This window comes from Pelobates fuscus, chromosome 6, assembly GCF_036172605.1.
Source record: "Pelobates fuscus isolate aPelFus1 chromosome 6, aPelFus1.pri, whole genome shotgun sequence".
Lineage (NCBI taxonomy): Eukaryota > Metazoa > Chordata > Amphibia > Anura > Pelobatidae > Pelobates > Pelobates fuscus.
In genome coordinates, this window is record NC_086322.1 from 277,940,638 (window position 1) to 277,956,973 (window position 16,336).

General features: G+C 35.9%; 1 protein-coding gene across 1 annotated transcript; it reads right to left on the reverse strand.

The window, feature by feature from the left end:
• Nucleotides 1-7,555: 7,555 nt before the first annotated feature.
• Nucleotides 7,556-15,076, reverse strand: LOC134565847 (keratin, type I cytoskeletal 19-like). Its single transcript, XM_063425514.1, has 8 exons — nt 14,553-15,076; nt 13,464-13,546; nt 12,844-13,000; nt 10,637-10,798; nt 9,759-9,884; nt 8,717-8,937; nt 8,472-8,497; nt 7,556-7,842 (listed from the first exon to the last, which is right to left on the reverse strand). The coding sequence occupies exons 1-8, from the start codon at nt 15,021-15,023 to the stop codon at nt 7,820-7,822; spliced, it is 1,269 nt and encodes a 422-aa protein (XP_063281584.1). The 5' UTR covers nt 15,024-15,076; the 3' UTR covers nt 7,556-7,819.
• Between the last annotated feature and the right edge of the window lie 1,260 nt (nt 15,077-16,336).

The window sequence follows — 16,336 nt, forward strand, 5'->3', positions numbered from 1 at the left end:
TAGAGGCATGATCTATACACCAATTGTTTTAGTGAGTATAGTGTCCCTTTAAATAGGCTAGTTGGGAAATAAGTACCAGAAGCCTTGGCCAGTATCCTCTGTAATCCATTTAACCTTTATAGCAGAGCTGCAGAAATAGTTATAGAGGGTGTAAAACACAGTGCTGTCCCAGCTTCTCCATTGTCTGTGCGTGAGGCTGGACAGGAAGAAGAAGGGATCACTTCTTATCTGCCCACTAACATCCTCTCACACAGGAAATGCCTTGCTGGAGGAGCAATGGAAGCTCTGAGTGATACACACTGTATAACAGCTCCAGCAGCTATAATATCATCAATCCGACTGGTTTACAGAAGACATGGGAGGGTGAGCACTTTGTAAATAACCCTTCAAACTTCAGCACTCAAAGCATAAACCTGAAAGAAAACCATTTACGTTAATCCTATGTTTAACTCCTCTTAAAAACGTAACGCATAATGCACTCCAGTACTAAATTTAACCCAAGTCTTGTCCTGAACTCAATAATCCTACATAGCCTTTATACTACAACTTTAACTCCTCTCAAGCTGTTAATCTTCTTAACACTAAACACCCTATGTAATCTAACTTTGACATTAACCCATCTGTGACTTTAAACCCCATTTTACCCTAACCACTTCTAACATTACTTTAACCCTGCAATGCATTTACACAGGTGTGTACACTCTCTATACTCACCCATTCAAGTACAATTAATTGCAAGCAGAACAACAAATATGCACATACGTAGTTGCCATATATGAATATGTTTTTAGGTCTGCAATGCCCTGTTAATAAATTCATTATTCTTAATCTACCTTATTTTGGGGTTAGGGAGCAGGGGGCGCTCAAGGATTGTGTGCCTACAGACACCTGACATGTAAATTCTGCCCTGGGCATTGGACTGCATCAATAATATCAACAGTTTGACTTTGAGATTTAGTTTTTTACTGTATGAAACCATAATGAAAAATAATATCCAGGGTTCTGGTACCTTTGTGTGTTTCCATCTCAGATGGAAAATTTCTTGCTGGAGTCAGTAAACTTGTTTTGCTAAATCTTGAAGTTTGTTGTTCAGTTGTTCCAAGGCTTTGTGGAGACCACCAATGTCTGACCTGTCTTATTTTAAGCATAGAATGTAAGCATGACCAATAATTCCAACTTCTCCGGTGGTCCTGTGGTTTCATGCCCAAATCCCTTTATATAAAAGGTCACCCACATCTCAGTTGAAATGTTTAGTCCTCTTGGCTTTATAATGTCAGTTACATCAGTTCAGTGCCAAGGGATTACCAAACACACCTCAGGTATATAAGAAGTACCTACCTTTACCCAGCTCTGAAATGTATGAAGGGATGGAGGATGCATCTTCCATAATGTCATTCAAAACAGTCATCTTTTCAGGTTAAAGGACTTGATTTTTATGGATTTTGAATAAAATATGAAAAACAGGAGTAATGGTAAGCAATGTCTTACATAAAGACCACCTTGCAATCTCATCTTCTGTTGTCATCTACAGCAGAGAAAACTTGTAGTTGGATTTTTAGAAAGTTTCATATATGAAGGCTCATCGTGTAATTTTCACAGGGCCTCACTCTGGTAGTTCAGTGTATTCAGAACCATAACTGCACCTAATGTTTAGTTAAATTATCTTATTGGTTATGTTTATCTCTGACATTATCTCTTTCCATTTGCCTTAGTTTGGTAAGATTATCCACTACAGGATGTTGGAATTAATGAATAGAAGTACCTCTAAAACTGGCGGAATAAAAATATGACTTTTTACTAATGGAAAAAGCTTAAGTTCAGTTATTATTACTATTTATATAGTGTTAACATATGTGGCAAACGCTCTTTACCATGGACGTTGGCCATACACTCCTGGAGTGTGGAAGCTGGCCTCCAGGCCACCGACTGTGGTCCACTTTGGAGACCCCGTTCAGGAGTTAACTTCCCCAGCCACCATTAGCAGCATCCCCTGGGTGCCCCTGGTTCGGCACTTTCCCTTCATTCAAATGGAACCAAACACTAGCTCCCTGGCGGCCATCCGCATGAAGAAACCCACAAATTGTCCTCAGCAGTACTTAGCCACGATTGTTATGGAGCTAAATTCAGCATGACGACTTTGTGCGTCCCCGGTCACCTTAGCATTACTTAGTCGCGAATGTCATGGAATTGTTTTCAGCATGAGGTAACCTTGCGGTTCCCGGACAACTGGATCCGGGGTTTTGAACGACTTTGCAACCCACCAGGAGAGCACTTTTTGGAGGGAAGGTGACTGACACTAAGGGGCGCAAATGCTACCTTAGAGCCAGGCGAAGCAACCCATATTTCGGAAGCAGGAGCTCCTGAAAGTTGACCGGCAAAAGCACCAAATGCCCTGAAACTATTTTTGGCATAGGACCACGTGTGCGGCCGATCAGAACTTTTACTTGCTGGCATTTGCCCTACACTGCATGGATCTGAGCGCTATTTGGAGAACTTGGTCATTCAGATCAGGGCTTTTTGGGGTTATTGTACATTTTTTTTGATGTTTTTAGATATTTTATATTTTTATGATGTTATTAGTGGGGTTATTGTATATTTGTATGATGTTTGGGGTATTTTTTATGTTTTTCTCTTTGCCTTTCTGTTCTTTGGAGATAAGTAGCTTACCGGTCTTTAACGCAATTATGTCCCAGATACAGAGATCTTTGGGAGGGGCTTGCATTGTATTGTGTGGAGACCCCCTGCTGGGTGTTGTGTATATAAGCAGGCAACTTGGCCAGAATAAAGGAGTTCATTTGTACCCTTCATCAAGTCTTGGCTGATGTTTAGGTAGCTCAGAGTTATAATCACTGCTTCACTTCGGGACCTGGGAGACTCTTCAATGGATATACTCAGTAGTACTATAGGGGATCCGTTACAACATGTTCACAACGTTTTACAATTTTTGAATGGGGATGTTTGAGAAGTTAAGAAGGACCTGCTTAAGTTAGCTTACAATCTATGAGTTAAGTCTAATGACTCTTTTTTGACTGATTTGACTTTGAATATAATTCTTGTAAATATATAATACCATATTTGGAAAAGATGCCTCTGTCACGTGTTCCTGAAGGGGCCTGCTGGCTAGCCTCCTGCCCAAAGACTATGGGCCAAAAAAACATGTTAAAAGTTGACTTCCATAGAAAATCCTAACCACTGCACTGATCAGAGTGATTTTTGTCACTCAGATCAGGGCTATCCGGGGATGACTCTTAAGGGGTTTCCATTGATTTTCAGGGTACTTTTGGGGTGTTGTGAAATTGTGTTTTTTTTCTGTACCTGGAGATTATTGAGTTTACACAGTTCTTGACTCAATTATCTTTCAGGCACAGGGGAGGAGTATGTTGAATGCATTGCTTGTATGTGCCTCTCCTCCTCCCCCTTATTCCTGTCTTATTATTTCCCCAGCAGGGCATTGTCCTAGATACACTACCAGACCAGTTTAAATTAGCTGATTTGTCCCTCTTCAATCTTCCATCAGCCCTTGTTATTGTCTGACCCCACCCTTCCTTGTACTATAGTGCTCTATGTCCCCTCTTGTATGTAAATGAGGCTGTGTGCATAAATTGTGAATGCTTGCCTGCATTAAACAGACTACTTCCTAGCATTAATCCTGTGTGGGGGAACAGCTATACTTGAAATACCTGCTAAACTCTCTGGAGGACAGGTCTACCCACTGGGATCCAGGACTTGGGTGCAGGGTGGCCGGAGACAGCGAGACAGCAAGACCCCAGCCAAGCTGCGGTGGCTAGGGGCTGGACATGCTTATGGTGTCCCGGGGCAGTGCTTATGGTACTCGGTGATTATTAGGAAACATGAATTGGCAGAGGTACCCAGTCAGGGTACCAGGCAGTTCGCCACACCATAAATATCTTGAAAATACATATTTTCTCTTGAAATCAGATGACAATCATGCAATTTAATGCTATTGATTACCAATCCTTTTTCATCCTTCTCTCACAAAGGAAAATTATTGAGAACAGAATTACTTTGCTATTCTCTCAGATGATCAATGTTTTTTTTTACGGCCAATTAATAATTTTCTCCTGTCTCAACATGCATACATTCTTTCTTGAGAAAATTAACCAAATTATATTCTATTAATAAAGATTGCCTATGCATTATTACATTTTTTTTTATTGTTTGCCAATTATACGTCACTCATACGTTATCTTTCCTGTAGCACTGAGATATTTGCTCTTTGGCAAAACATTACTCAGTGGCAGTTCTGAAGATTTAAAATTTAACTTCTGCCATTTAAATATCAGCATCTTTGCAAAACTGACTATTCTTGCATTTACATTTTTGCAATAATGCTCTCATTTCAGAGTTAAATATTCTATAAATTATACAAATTGTCATCTTGTCTTTGCAAGCTTTGTTTGCACATTTTTCATTTCTAGACTTTTCAACGTATTTAATATTTTTGAATGAACTTAGAGAACGATTTGATATTTTGGAAAATATTTAAATATTGTAATATTTTTTATTTATTTGGTAAATTTTTAAATTTTTACAAAATCATTATTCCAAAATATGAAATAATTTGCAAAGTGTAATGATTAAATATAGGCCTTACATGTTCTCATCTTGTTGTTTCTCATGAATTCTTCTGAGTATTCAAGATGTATCAGTTTCCATCAATAGATATTAATGGTTAACCCCTTAAGACCGCAGCCAAATGTACAAGTTGTGATCCAAAAATCCGTAAACAAAACATGGCATTTGCGCTATATGTCTGTCCAACCGTAATTCAACTCTTTCATATTGAATGCACCCACACTTATTATATATCATTTTATTCAGGGGAAACAGGGCTTTCGTTTAACATCAAATATTTAGGTATGGAACATAATTTAATATGAAAAAATATTAACAAATGGGAGAAAATAAGATTTTTTTAATTGTTTTAGTTCTACGTGACATTTTAACTGAATGTCAAAATACTGTCTGCTTTTACTGCAATAGAATACACATATTTGTATTCAGCGATGTCTCACGTGTAAAACAGTACAGGTTTTATGGTGTTTTGGGAAGTTACAGGGTCAAATATAGCGTGTTACATATTTCAGTTTTTTCACATTGAAATTCGCCAGATTGGTTACGTTGCCTTTGAGACCATATGGTAGCCCAGGAATAAGAATTACCCCCATGATGGCATACCATTTGCAAAAGTAGACAACCCAAGGTACTGCAAATGGAGTATGTCCAGTCTTTTTTAGTAGCCACTTGGTCACAAACACTGGCCAAAGTTAGTGTAAATATTTGCAAATGCAAAAAACTAATTTGAACGCAAATTTTGGCCAGTGTTTGTGACTAAGTGGCTACTAAAAAAACTGAACATACCCTATTTGCAATACCCTGGGTTGTCTACTATTGCAAATGGTATGCCATCATGGGGAAATTTTCATTCCTGGGCTACCATACGGTCTCAAAGGCAACCTGGCGAATTTTAATGTGAAAAAACTGAAACGCAAACCTTATATTTGACTCTGTAACTTTTGAAAACACCATAAAACCTGTACATGAGGGGTACTGTTATACTCAGGAGACTTCGCTGAACACAAATATTAGTGTTTCAAAACAGTAAAATGTATCACAACAATTATATCGTCAGTGTAAGTGCCATTTGTGTGTGAAAAATGCAAAAAATTTCACTGTCACTGACGATATCGTCATTGTAATATATTTTACTGTTTTGAAACACTAATATTTGTGTTCAGCGAAATCTTCCGAGTAAAACAATACCCCCTCCCCCCCCCCATGTACAGGTTTTATGGTGTCTTGGAAAGTTACAGGGTTAAATATAGTGCTAGAAAATTTAATTCCCTGAACTTTCGGCCTGGGTTGTCAGGCAGGTCCTGCAAATTGTAATTTATAAAATGACCTATTTATTACATAAATATATACGTAGAATTATTATATATATATATATATATATATATATATATATATGTGTGTATGTATATATATATATATGTGTATATATATATATGTATATAATTTTTTTATTATTTGTATTTATATATAGGTATATATATATATATATATATATAGTGATATATACATATATACTTATGTATATAGATATATATATTATTTCGTTCTACATGTATTTTGATATCAATATATACATATTAATTTTAAAATACAGTTAGAACAAAATGACGCATGTTTATATATTTTTTATCTATTTATTTTGTATTATTTTTTAATTTTATTTTTTAACATATTTATATATTTATATTTATTTATTTTTATTATATATAAATATATATATATATATATAATGAAAATTATATATATATTTAATCAATATCATTGTACGTGTATTTTGATATTAATATATATATATATATATATATAATTATGTATATATTAATATTAAAATACACGTAGACAGTGTATGTATATTTATGTGTATATGTGTATATATATATATATACTTAGATCATATATATAATAAATATATATATATATATATATATATATATATATATGATCTAAGTATATATAATCTTATTTTTACACTGTTTTAACTTATTTTATTTTATTTCCAGGCAACAGGGGGAGTACCTGTCATTACAGGCACTCCCCCTGCTGGCATTGACATGGACGGCTATGCCGTCCATGTGATCGCGGGGTCCTCGCGATCATATGGCTGTGGGGGGGCCGAAGAGGACAGAGGGGGACTCCCTGGGCTCCCAGGTAAGTCCCCCATACCGCGATCGCCGGTGACCAGGTCAGTACAAAAGATCGCAGGACGTTCTATGCCGTCCTGCGGCGTTTAGAGCCACCAAAATAAAGACGGCATAGAACATCCTGCGGTCTTACGGGGTTAAAGGGACACTGTGGTCACCACAACAACAGCAGCTTATTGTATTTGTTCAGGTGAGTATAGTCAGTCCCTGCAGGCTTGTTGCAGTAAACACAGAATTTCCGAGAAAAAGCAGTGTTTACATTACAGCCTAGGGATACCCCCAGTGGCCACTCCTCAGACGGCAGCTAGAGGTGCTTCCTGGGTCAGTCCAGCACCCTAAATAGTGTTTTAACCCTATAGGGTCAGAAATGGACGTTTGTTTTCCTGACTGTAATGTTCCTTTAAAATCATTCAAGTAAATCCAAGATAGGATGGCATCATATACGCTTGCTTTTTCCATTATGTTACCTTATAAAAAACACCCAGATAAACATCCAGTTTGCATGAGACAGACAAAGTTTATTAACAAAATCTTGACTAAAGGACAGTTAGAAAAACAGCCACAGTCAGAAAGAGTGTTGACAATACAGTCCAAACGTTTCTTCAGCAACAAAAAAACCCAATCAATATACACATCGTCCAATTTAATATTTAGTGAACATTGTTATAAATGAGTAAACATTTACCAAATATTTCCAACATGGGAAAAGAAAGGTCATTTTTTCTATCTATCTATCTATCTATCTCTCTAGCTCTATGTTTATTTTTTGAGTCTTTGATCAGATATTATATTCACTAAATAGAACCAAATGTTTAAAAAAATCAGTTCCATTATGAAGAGGTTTAAAGTATTTTTACACAATGTTTGTTCTGCGCATGTTATATTTAAGATCAAATTTCTCTTGCAGGGGATATATTTTGTATAGGACTTTTCACTTGCTTGAATCACTCTACGGAAAACGAAAGAAAAAAGAAGATAATAGAAACACAACACCCAGAATCAGAAAAAGTAGACAGTATAATATTTCCTTCTTTGTCTAGAGATCCACGTGTTTCAAAGATTGATGTCTTTCTGGGCTTCTTCTAGCACTTGCCGTGATGAAATCCTTAAACAAATGAGACATCAATGTTAAGTTTAGTACTCTACAAATAGATCTTCATCATTATATTGACACTAGAGGAATGTCTGAATCAATGCAATTCAAATGGAGCACATCAACTAAGACTATGCAGAGAATTGTACACCTCACCCAATTACAAATACACAATAGGTGGAGCTATAAGAATGACCCACCCAATTAGTTCATTGACTTTTATTACAGTTTTTAACATTCTGATAAATGTAATTAATTAGTCATGTATCTATTTTCTTATTAAAATCCTAAACAATATTATTAAATATTATAATGGCGTATGTATATCATAATTGTTGATTTCAATCTAAAAACTGTGTTGTATAGCTAAAGACATTAAGGGAGTTTTATCAAGACTAAACAGGTGCTATTTTGTTGCAAGGTAGTAAATGTTAAGACACGTTTTATTGGTTTCCATGGTAATTGTTCCTTATATCTAAAATATTTTGAAATGATACATTTTCCCTTTATATGTTATTTTAATTAGAAATAACAGAGATGTGTTTTTTTTTAATAGATATCACAAGTAGTTACCTACCAAAGAAACATTATAATTACAATTAATGTCATATATAAGACTTTTAATAACGCCCATTACTTACCTCCTGAAGAACTGTGACCTGAGAAACTGCAAGGAGAAATGGCAAAGGCTGAGATTAGATTAATTTTGTTTCATGTGTATTATATTAGTCAACAAAGATTTAAATTGTATTGAACAATTGTGTGTATAAGAGCATTTATTAAAAATGTTTTTTATATATCCCCTTCAGCATGTATTTATATTCCCTTCTCATATTATACATTCTGAAACTTAAAAAATGAAAATGGCAACGTCTTTATTACATACTGAATATCATGTCCATCCATCAAATGTCTGTAAGTACTGATTTCCATCTCAAGATGGGTCTTCTGGTCCATGAGGAGCTGGTACTTGTGGTTCTGTTGTTCAAGGTCAGACCGGATTTGTGATAGCTGAGATTCTACATTATCAATGAGGCACTGTAACTGGGAAAGTTGGGATCTAAAATTGGCCTCTGTCTCGGCTAGAGTCCCTTCCAAAGCAGATTTCTAAAATGATGGAAACAAAAACAAAACAAAGGAAACTGTCATTTGCCTGGATTTGTATACTTTGTGATTTATCATAATCATATTCACATTTTGACAGAGAACATCCACACATTTCATATTATCATAGGATTTCTGTAGGTGCTGCACATAACGCAGAACTGAATTAGGAAGCATCTTTACTGGCTGCCTGAGTGACTTCCACTAGAGGTGTTACTAAGCAGCAAGTTACTCTGAAAAGGCAGTGTTTACATTGAAAAGAATGCAGGGACAGACTATAGACTCCAGAAAAACTACATTAAGCTGTAGTAGTTCTGGTGAATATAGTGTCTCATTAAATTAACATTTGGCAGAGGAGCTACAGGAGAGGATTAGTCATTTGTTTTTACTTTTTCACTGGAAAGGTTGTGCGACAATGGAACACATATCAATTTACTATCAATTTACTATCTGCCAGATGTATCTTGTAAAAGGAGTTGCAATAAAAAGTCAAAAAAATTAAAAGATCTGTTATATTTGTTAATACAAATCACAGACTGACTACAGAGGTACTACACCACTATCAGCATAGTTTCTTCCAGGTGTAAGTGCAGAGATGGCAGAACACACGGAGAAAACATCTTGGTTAATCTATAGCCACAAATAAATTGTAATGTCATTGTGGGCAGCCATATTTCCTGAAATATCATTAAGAAGTAAAATAATTTGATGGCAATTTTAAGGCTTACGGTATTGCTAGGTGTAGGAATTTTTTTATCTAACTGTCTGTAGGTCTAGCAATCTGTCTTTCTTTGCACATGTGCTGTATATTAAAGCTTACTTACCAAACTTAATTGGCTTTGCAACTCAATCTCCAGAGTCTGTACAGAGTGTTTGAGATCAATAAGTTCATTATTTACTGACTGCATTTGTTCAGATCCAGAAGATACCTCGCGGTCCAATTCTGCACTCTGCAAGGAGAAAAAAACATCCAATGGAGGTTCTTCAGTTCTCTTTATTTGAGTAACTTATATAGCTTCAAATTATGCCAACCCCATAATATAAGAAACATTAAAAGATGTGATTTACACTTTTCTTATGGTTAAAACTGATCTGAAATCCTTTGAGTAATAGTCACATTTTTAAAACTTTGTATGCTTATTTTTTTTCTTTCTTTTTTCTTTTTTTTTTTCTTTTTAGCAAAGTAGAGCATGGGAGGCACCATGATTATGATCAATAGTGTTTTGAAATCTAGAAATGTGTAATTTCATTCAGGAACAAACTTGGATATCAATTCACAGGGTTCCCTATAATGGTTATTTACTGCAGTGAGAGTAAAAGTGAATTTAGGTCCAGAGTAGCTAAACTAAAAGCACAGCTGACTTAGAAAATGTTTCTAGTTCGGCTTATTTGACCTTAAATTTGAAATTCACTTTAAATTTACATTGAATTCACACATTAGTGAATAATTCTTTAAACTTTGAATTTTAGTGAAATTAAATCCTAATGGCAAAAAAAGGCAAACTGTGAAATTACTGAGTTTAAGATTTTTTCCAAATCAGCTATTTTTACATACTTTTTTTAGATTTAAGTTGATGATATTTTGAGTTCAGTGAATAACTAACTTTATATTCCAGTAACACAAAACAAAAATGGTTGGGAGCAGATTTGAATTACCTAGAATGGGTATAGAAGTGTGAAACAATGAAATCATTTGCATTACCCGTTCCAAGAACATGCCCTCGACTTCCCGGAGGTTCCTCTCCATCAGGTTTTCGTATTCCTCTCTGACCTCAGATAAAACGCTGTTCAGATCGATGGATGGAGCAGCATTCATTTCTACATTGACTCTGGCTCCCAGCTGAGCACGCAACCCATCCACTTCCTTTATGTTGGGGTGAAAAATAATCATGGTAAGATGTGAGAGAAGAATATATTAAAGGCTATATATAGAGTATAAAGTGTTAAAAACAGATCAATCAGCAGAAAAACTCACTGTGATGTGTTTTACCCTCCCACCCCCCTCCCTGCTATCCCAGTGTGTTGGTGTAAAATAGTAAAATATCCACCCAGATACAGTGTAAATTATTAAGGGTACCCAGGGCTCAAGACAAAATGCCATAGTGAGCCCTCCTTCTAGAAGGCTGAGTGTTGTGTTTGAGATTGTGTGTAGTGGAGTGTTGTGTGAAGAGGAAACTTATATCTGTATGTAGGGGGAGGCTAAGTGTGTTTCTGTGTGCTGGTTGAGTGTTGTGTGTGGTATGCTGAATTTTGTGTGTGTCTGTAGAAGAGTCAGAGTGTGACTAAGTGTTGTGTTGTGTCTGAGTGTGTGTGTTTTTTGCAGACCACTAAAGGAGCTCTTATATAGTCTAAATGTGCTCAGTTGATGACTAAGATTACTATCTGCTGTGCTCTGAGTCATTGAGGAGCGCCACAGTGGTTTGATGGAGTTTCTAACATGGTCAGCACCGATAGAGGCTATCCACCAGCCATTGCAGGGGCCTAGGCCCTAGACGGGCGCTAGGTTTATTCATACAAATTAAATTTTATATATAAAAGGAACCCATTTTAGTATACCAGATGTGAATTCATTATTTGTGATGGATCCATATTTTATTTTTAAATTACTTCAGTATGACAGGTATGTGATATACTTGAGTTTCCATCTACACAGCACACAAAGTTGAAAATCAATGTTTCAGTCAGTGAGTTTTATTTGTATTAAATAGCACAGATAAAGCACTTATGATTGTAGATAATATCCAACTAGTATACAACGGAGAGAAGAGTTAGGCGCTCACTAAATAAACTAATGGTGGACAGCAGTGCACTGAGCAGGAATTCCCAATACTTGCTCACAATAGAAAATCGGAGAATAAAAATATATATATAATAAAAGAAGTGGATATAAATCTCTTACTTAACGCGTTTCGCCCAGTCTGGGGCTTCTTCTGAAGAAGCCCCAGACTGGGCGAAACGCGTTAAGTAAGAGATTTATATCCACTTCTTTTATTATATATATATTTTTATTTAAATAAAGTTACAGTTTTTTACTACTTTATTTTTGTTCCTGATATACTTGAATCCTGACCAATATCTTCTGGTGGGGATTGTACCACCACATGCTGTATATACCAGAGCAAGATATTTGCTCTGAAATCTGTAAGTAGGATACTTTTCCTTTATTTACCACTAGTTAATAGATATACTACACTATTGGAGTTTATTTCTATTTTTTTCATATACCACTATGGAGGATTGGACACTGTACCTACCACCATTTGATATCCTGAGACGGGGATTGTACCGTCTAGGCGCTATATGGCAGAGCTCTGAGTAGCTCTGCAAAGTGTGAGTGAGTCTTTTATACATTTTTATACACTTTCATTTTGTCAGACATATTGCACTATTATTGTTCTGTACTTTTTCATTAAAGGTTTTATACATCCCAAACTATAGGATTATCTGTATGTATACATTTTAATCATTATTTTCACTTTTTGGGCGCGGTTTACCACTTCTGTTTTCTCCAATATCCAACTAGTGCCCAACATCTACCCATTATTGAACCTCAGACTTATGTTCCACACGTAACATATGTGAAACATATTTGGAATATTACTGAAATGTTTATAGAGTTTGCCATTGCTCCCTTTACTACAAGGGTATTCCAGGCATCTAGAAAACATTTTTTTCAATTTATGTTATTACCCTTTAGACACACGTGTGTGGCTAAATGTGTTAAGTGCGTTAATAAAATAATTAAATTTACTGATATGTTGGCATCATTGATTCCATATAATTACATAATGTAATAGCTCTATGATATAATTTGTTGTTAAATACTATTAGAACATATAACAACGTATGTTACCCTGTAACATTATGGGACTTATACCCACATCACAATGAATTCGCCATCAATATTACCTCTGTGTGGTTGTTCTTCAACTGGAGAATTTCTTGCTGGAGGCATTGAACTTGGATCGCTAAGTCTTGAAGTTCATTGTTAAGCTGTCCTAGGGCTTTGTGCAGAGCTCCAATGTCAGCCTCTACATTGGACCTTACGTTTTTCTCCATCTCATACCTAAGTTGAGAACACCATGGAAACATGAGTAAAACATTCTAAACCATTCAGTGGACTTATTGGTTAATATATTAAATGCCAACTCTATATATTCTCTGTTAAGGATTACTTCGTTTGTAGAGATTCATAAGAATACCCTTTTATTTCTCATTAGATATTTATACCTTTAGCTAAAAGCTGCATGGAGAATTGCTTGTGTTGGACTATCCAAATAGGCTTGCCTGAATGTCAGCAGATGAGTTTACACTTTAATCGTCATTAAAGTGGTACTAAAAACCTCTGGTTTTTAACTGAGGAATGTGGGACAATGTGATGTGCAGGAAACGTTTTTGGTTATCTTTTTATTAATTCGTACACTGTAAATTGACGCCCACCTTAAAACACTTTTCACTTCAATGCTAGCGGGAATTAAATATAGTGAAATGTACTGTTATATTCTATACAAATTGTTCCAAAAACTTACTTGCTTCTGAAGTCATCTGCAGCTTGTTGACCATTATCTATATGTAAGGCAATTCTTGCATTGTCCACTGAGGCAGAAGCAACCTGTGAAGGAAAAACAACTCAATACAGCTCTAAATACAAAATACAAAGAAGGAGATTTATCAAGGCAAAACAGATTAAATACTTGGTACAAAGTGCTCGAAGATATTCCATTGGTTTCTGTGGCGATTGCTCCTTGTTTAGAACTTTGCCCCAGAATTAATAAATGTCCATCATAGTCAATACTCTGTTCTTACTCGCACCTCTGATGCCCACCTTCAAGACCTCTCTAGGGCCATGCCAATCCTATGGAACTCCCTTCCCTTTTCCATTAGACTCTCACCCAGTCTCCGTTACTTCAAAAAATCATTGAAAACTCACTCTCTAGGAAAGCATATCAATTTAAATGTTAATAGCTTCCTTTCTCACAACTTGGTAACCCTGCTTCTTCTCATGCAACCATGTAATCCAAAAAACTAACCCTTCACTGTAAATTATTATAGCAACCTACTTTTCCCATGCATGAAATGTAACCTACCCTTACCTCTTGTGCCACTTTACCCCACTCTCTCTAGAATGTAGGCTTATTTGAGAAGGGCCCTCAACACCCTCTGTTCCTGTGCGTCCAACTCCTCTTGTTGCAAATACTTGTTTATTAGTCCACCCATTGTTCAGCACTGCAGAATTTGCTGGCACTTCATAAATAATTATAAGCATCAATGTTTTTTTTTACATAATATTGGTTTGACAAATAATTACATATGATGCTATTATTCTCAATAAAAAGTATAAATAGTTATTTAATGTAGCTGTGACTTCACAAAAAATAGATTTCAAGTTTACAACTCTAGACGTTGACTATATTTCTTTTTTTCTGGTAATGCAATATTTCTTTATATATGAGCTGCAATCTTTGAACATTAGAATACATTTGCATACATTGAGATAGAGAATGTTAATAATTGACTTTGCTTCAACACTGCAGTATCATCCCATGAATAGTCATCTTCAAGATAACTGTTCATGGTATAATGCCTAAATGAGTTACATTTGTATATATTTATTTTACCTGGTTCTGAAGCTCGTGGATAGTCCTGAAGTACTGACTGGAGTCTGGCAAGGAGCTGGGGGCGTTATTTGCATACCATTCACATATCTTCCTCTCCAGTTGAGAATTCTCCTGTTCTAGTGAATGAACCTTCTCCAGATAAGATGCAAGACGTCCATTTAGAAACTGCATTGTTTCCTTCTCATTAATACTGAGTAGACCATGACTATGACTGCTAGAACTTTTGTGATGAGATCTAAGATTACCAAAACTTCCACTTCCATGTTCAAGACCAATAGAAGAATGGCTGGAAAGCTTCTTGCTTGCTCCATGATGGCTGGAAGCTTTACAGTGACCACTTTGACTCTTGTTGTAGCATTTTTTAGAGCTTCCATGTTGAACTGAAGAGAGGTAGCTGGAAGAGTTATGTCCCCCAGAATGATGAGCTCCCAAGACAGATCCGCAGGATGAGTGATTGCTTCTGTGGCTCATGTTGATCACACAACTTCTTTCTGACACACTTAGAATGGAAATTGCTTACTGTTCTTCAGCTGAACTATTGTCTCATTGACTTTGCCTGTCTTATATAAGATTCAAGTTAGATGTTATGAGGTCATTTTATAAGTAATTGATAGGCATCAGACTCCCATTCAAATTGATTTGTGTCCTCCTTAAAAATGAGTGTTTGGCAGAAAACTTAATTTATGGTTTATTATAAAAGCTTAGAGGAGAAGCAAGTATAGTTATATTAGTTGAATTAAAAATGGACATCAAAGGATCACCACACCCTTTAACTACTATATATATATAGATACATATTTCTTTTAAGCATTGCTTGCAATAAATTGAGTTTTAAATACCCTGATACTTGCTTACAAATCTTTACACAATGCTGCTCCGACCTATTTATCCTCACTAATACACAAATATGTCCCGTCTACGCCCCTACGCTCTGCCGGAGACCTACGTCTAACCTCTGGTCATACTATTACTATATTTTCACCACCTTCTGAAACTTAATCGCAAATACATTCATCCATAATGAATCTTCAAACCCCAAATTCTCTTTCCTTGGTCATTCTTATGATGGTAGAGTAGACACTAAAGAATTATAGCTGTGCTGCAACATGTATATTTTTCATGAAATATTCCAATTGCTTTAGATAAAAACATTCACATGATATTGTCACATACACTCACATTGAACATTCTTATAAATTTAAATAACAAAATCAGTATAAGCATTCAATGTGACAAAATATTTTCTACTCACTGAATGTTGTGTCCATCCAGTAGATTTCTGTAGTTGCTTATTTCTCTTTCTAGATGGGTCTTCTGGTCCATAAGACGTTGGTAGTCAGAGTTATGTTCTAGGTCGGACTGGATCTGTGCCAATTAAGCTTCCATGATATCAATGAGGCACTGTAGCTGGGAGAATCGGTAACCAAGGGTAGCCTGCATTTCAGTCAAAATCCCTTCCAGTCCTGATCTCTACAAATACAGAACAATAGTCCAATTAAATATTAAGGAACTCATCAGTTGTCTACAATTATTTAGTTACAATTAACATGTCAAATCTGATTAATAGTCAGAGAGACTTTAGAGGCATGATCTATACACCAATTGTTTAAGTGAGTATAGTGTCCCTTAAATACGCTAGTTGGGAAATAAGTACCAGAAGCCTTGGCCAGTATCCTCTGTAGTCCAGTCAACCTTAATAGCAGAGCTGCATAAATAGTTATAGAGGGTGTAAAACACAGTGCTGTCCCAGCTTCTCCATTGTCTGTGCGTGAGGCTGGACAGGA

Excerpts from the sequence above, each read along its gene's own strand:
- LOC134565847 (XM_063425514.1), bottom strand. The coding sequence starts at position 15,023 with ATGAGCCACAGAAGCAATCACTCATCCTGCGGATCTGTCTTGGGAGCT. Across the intron at positions 13,547-14,552 it reads TCCACGAGCTTCAGAACCAG|GTTGCTTCTGCCTCAGTGGA; the intron begins GTAAAATAAATA and ends TTTCCTTCACAG. Across the intron at positions 9,885-10,636 it reads AGGGCATGTTCTTGGAACGG|AGTGCAGAATTGGACCGCGA; the intron begins GTAATGCAAATG and ends TTCTCCTTGCAG.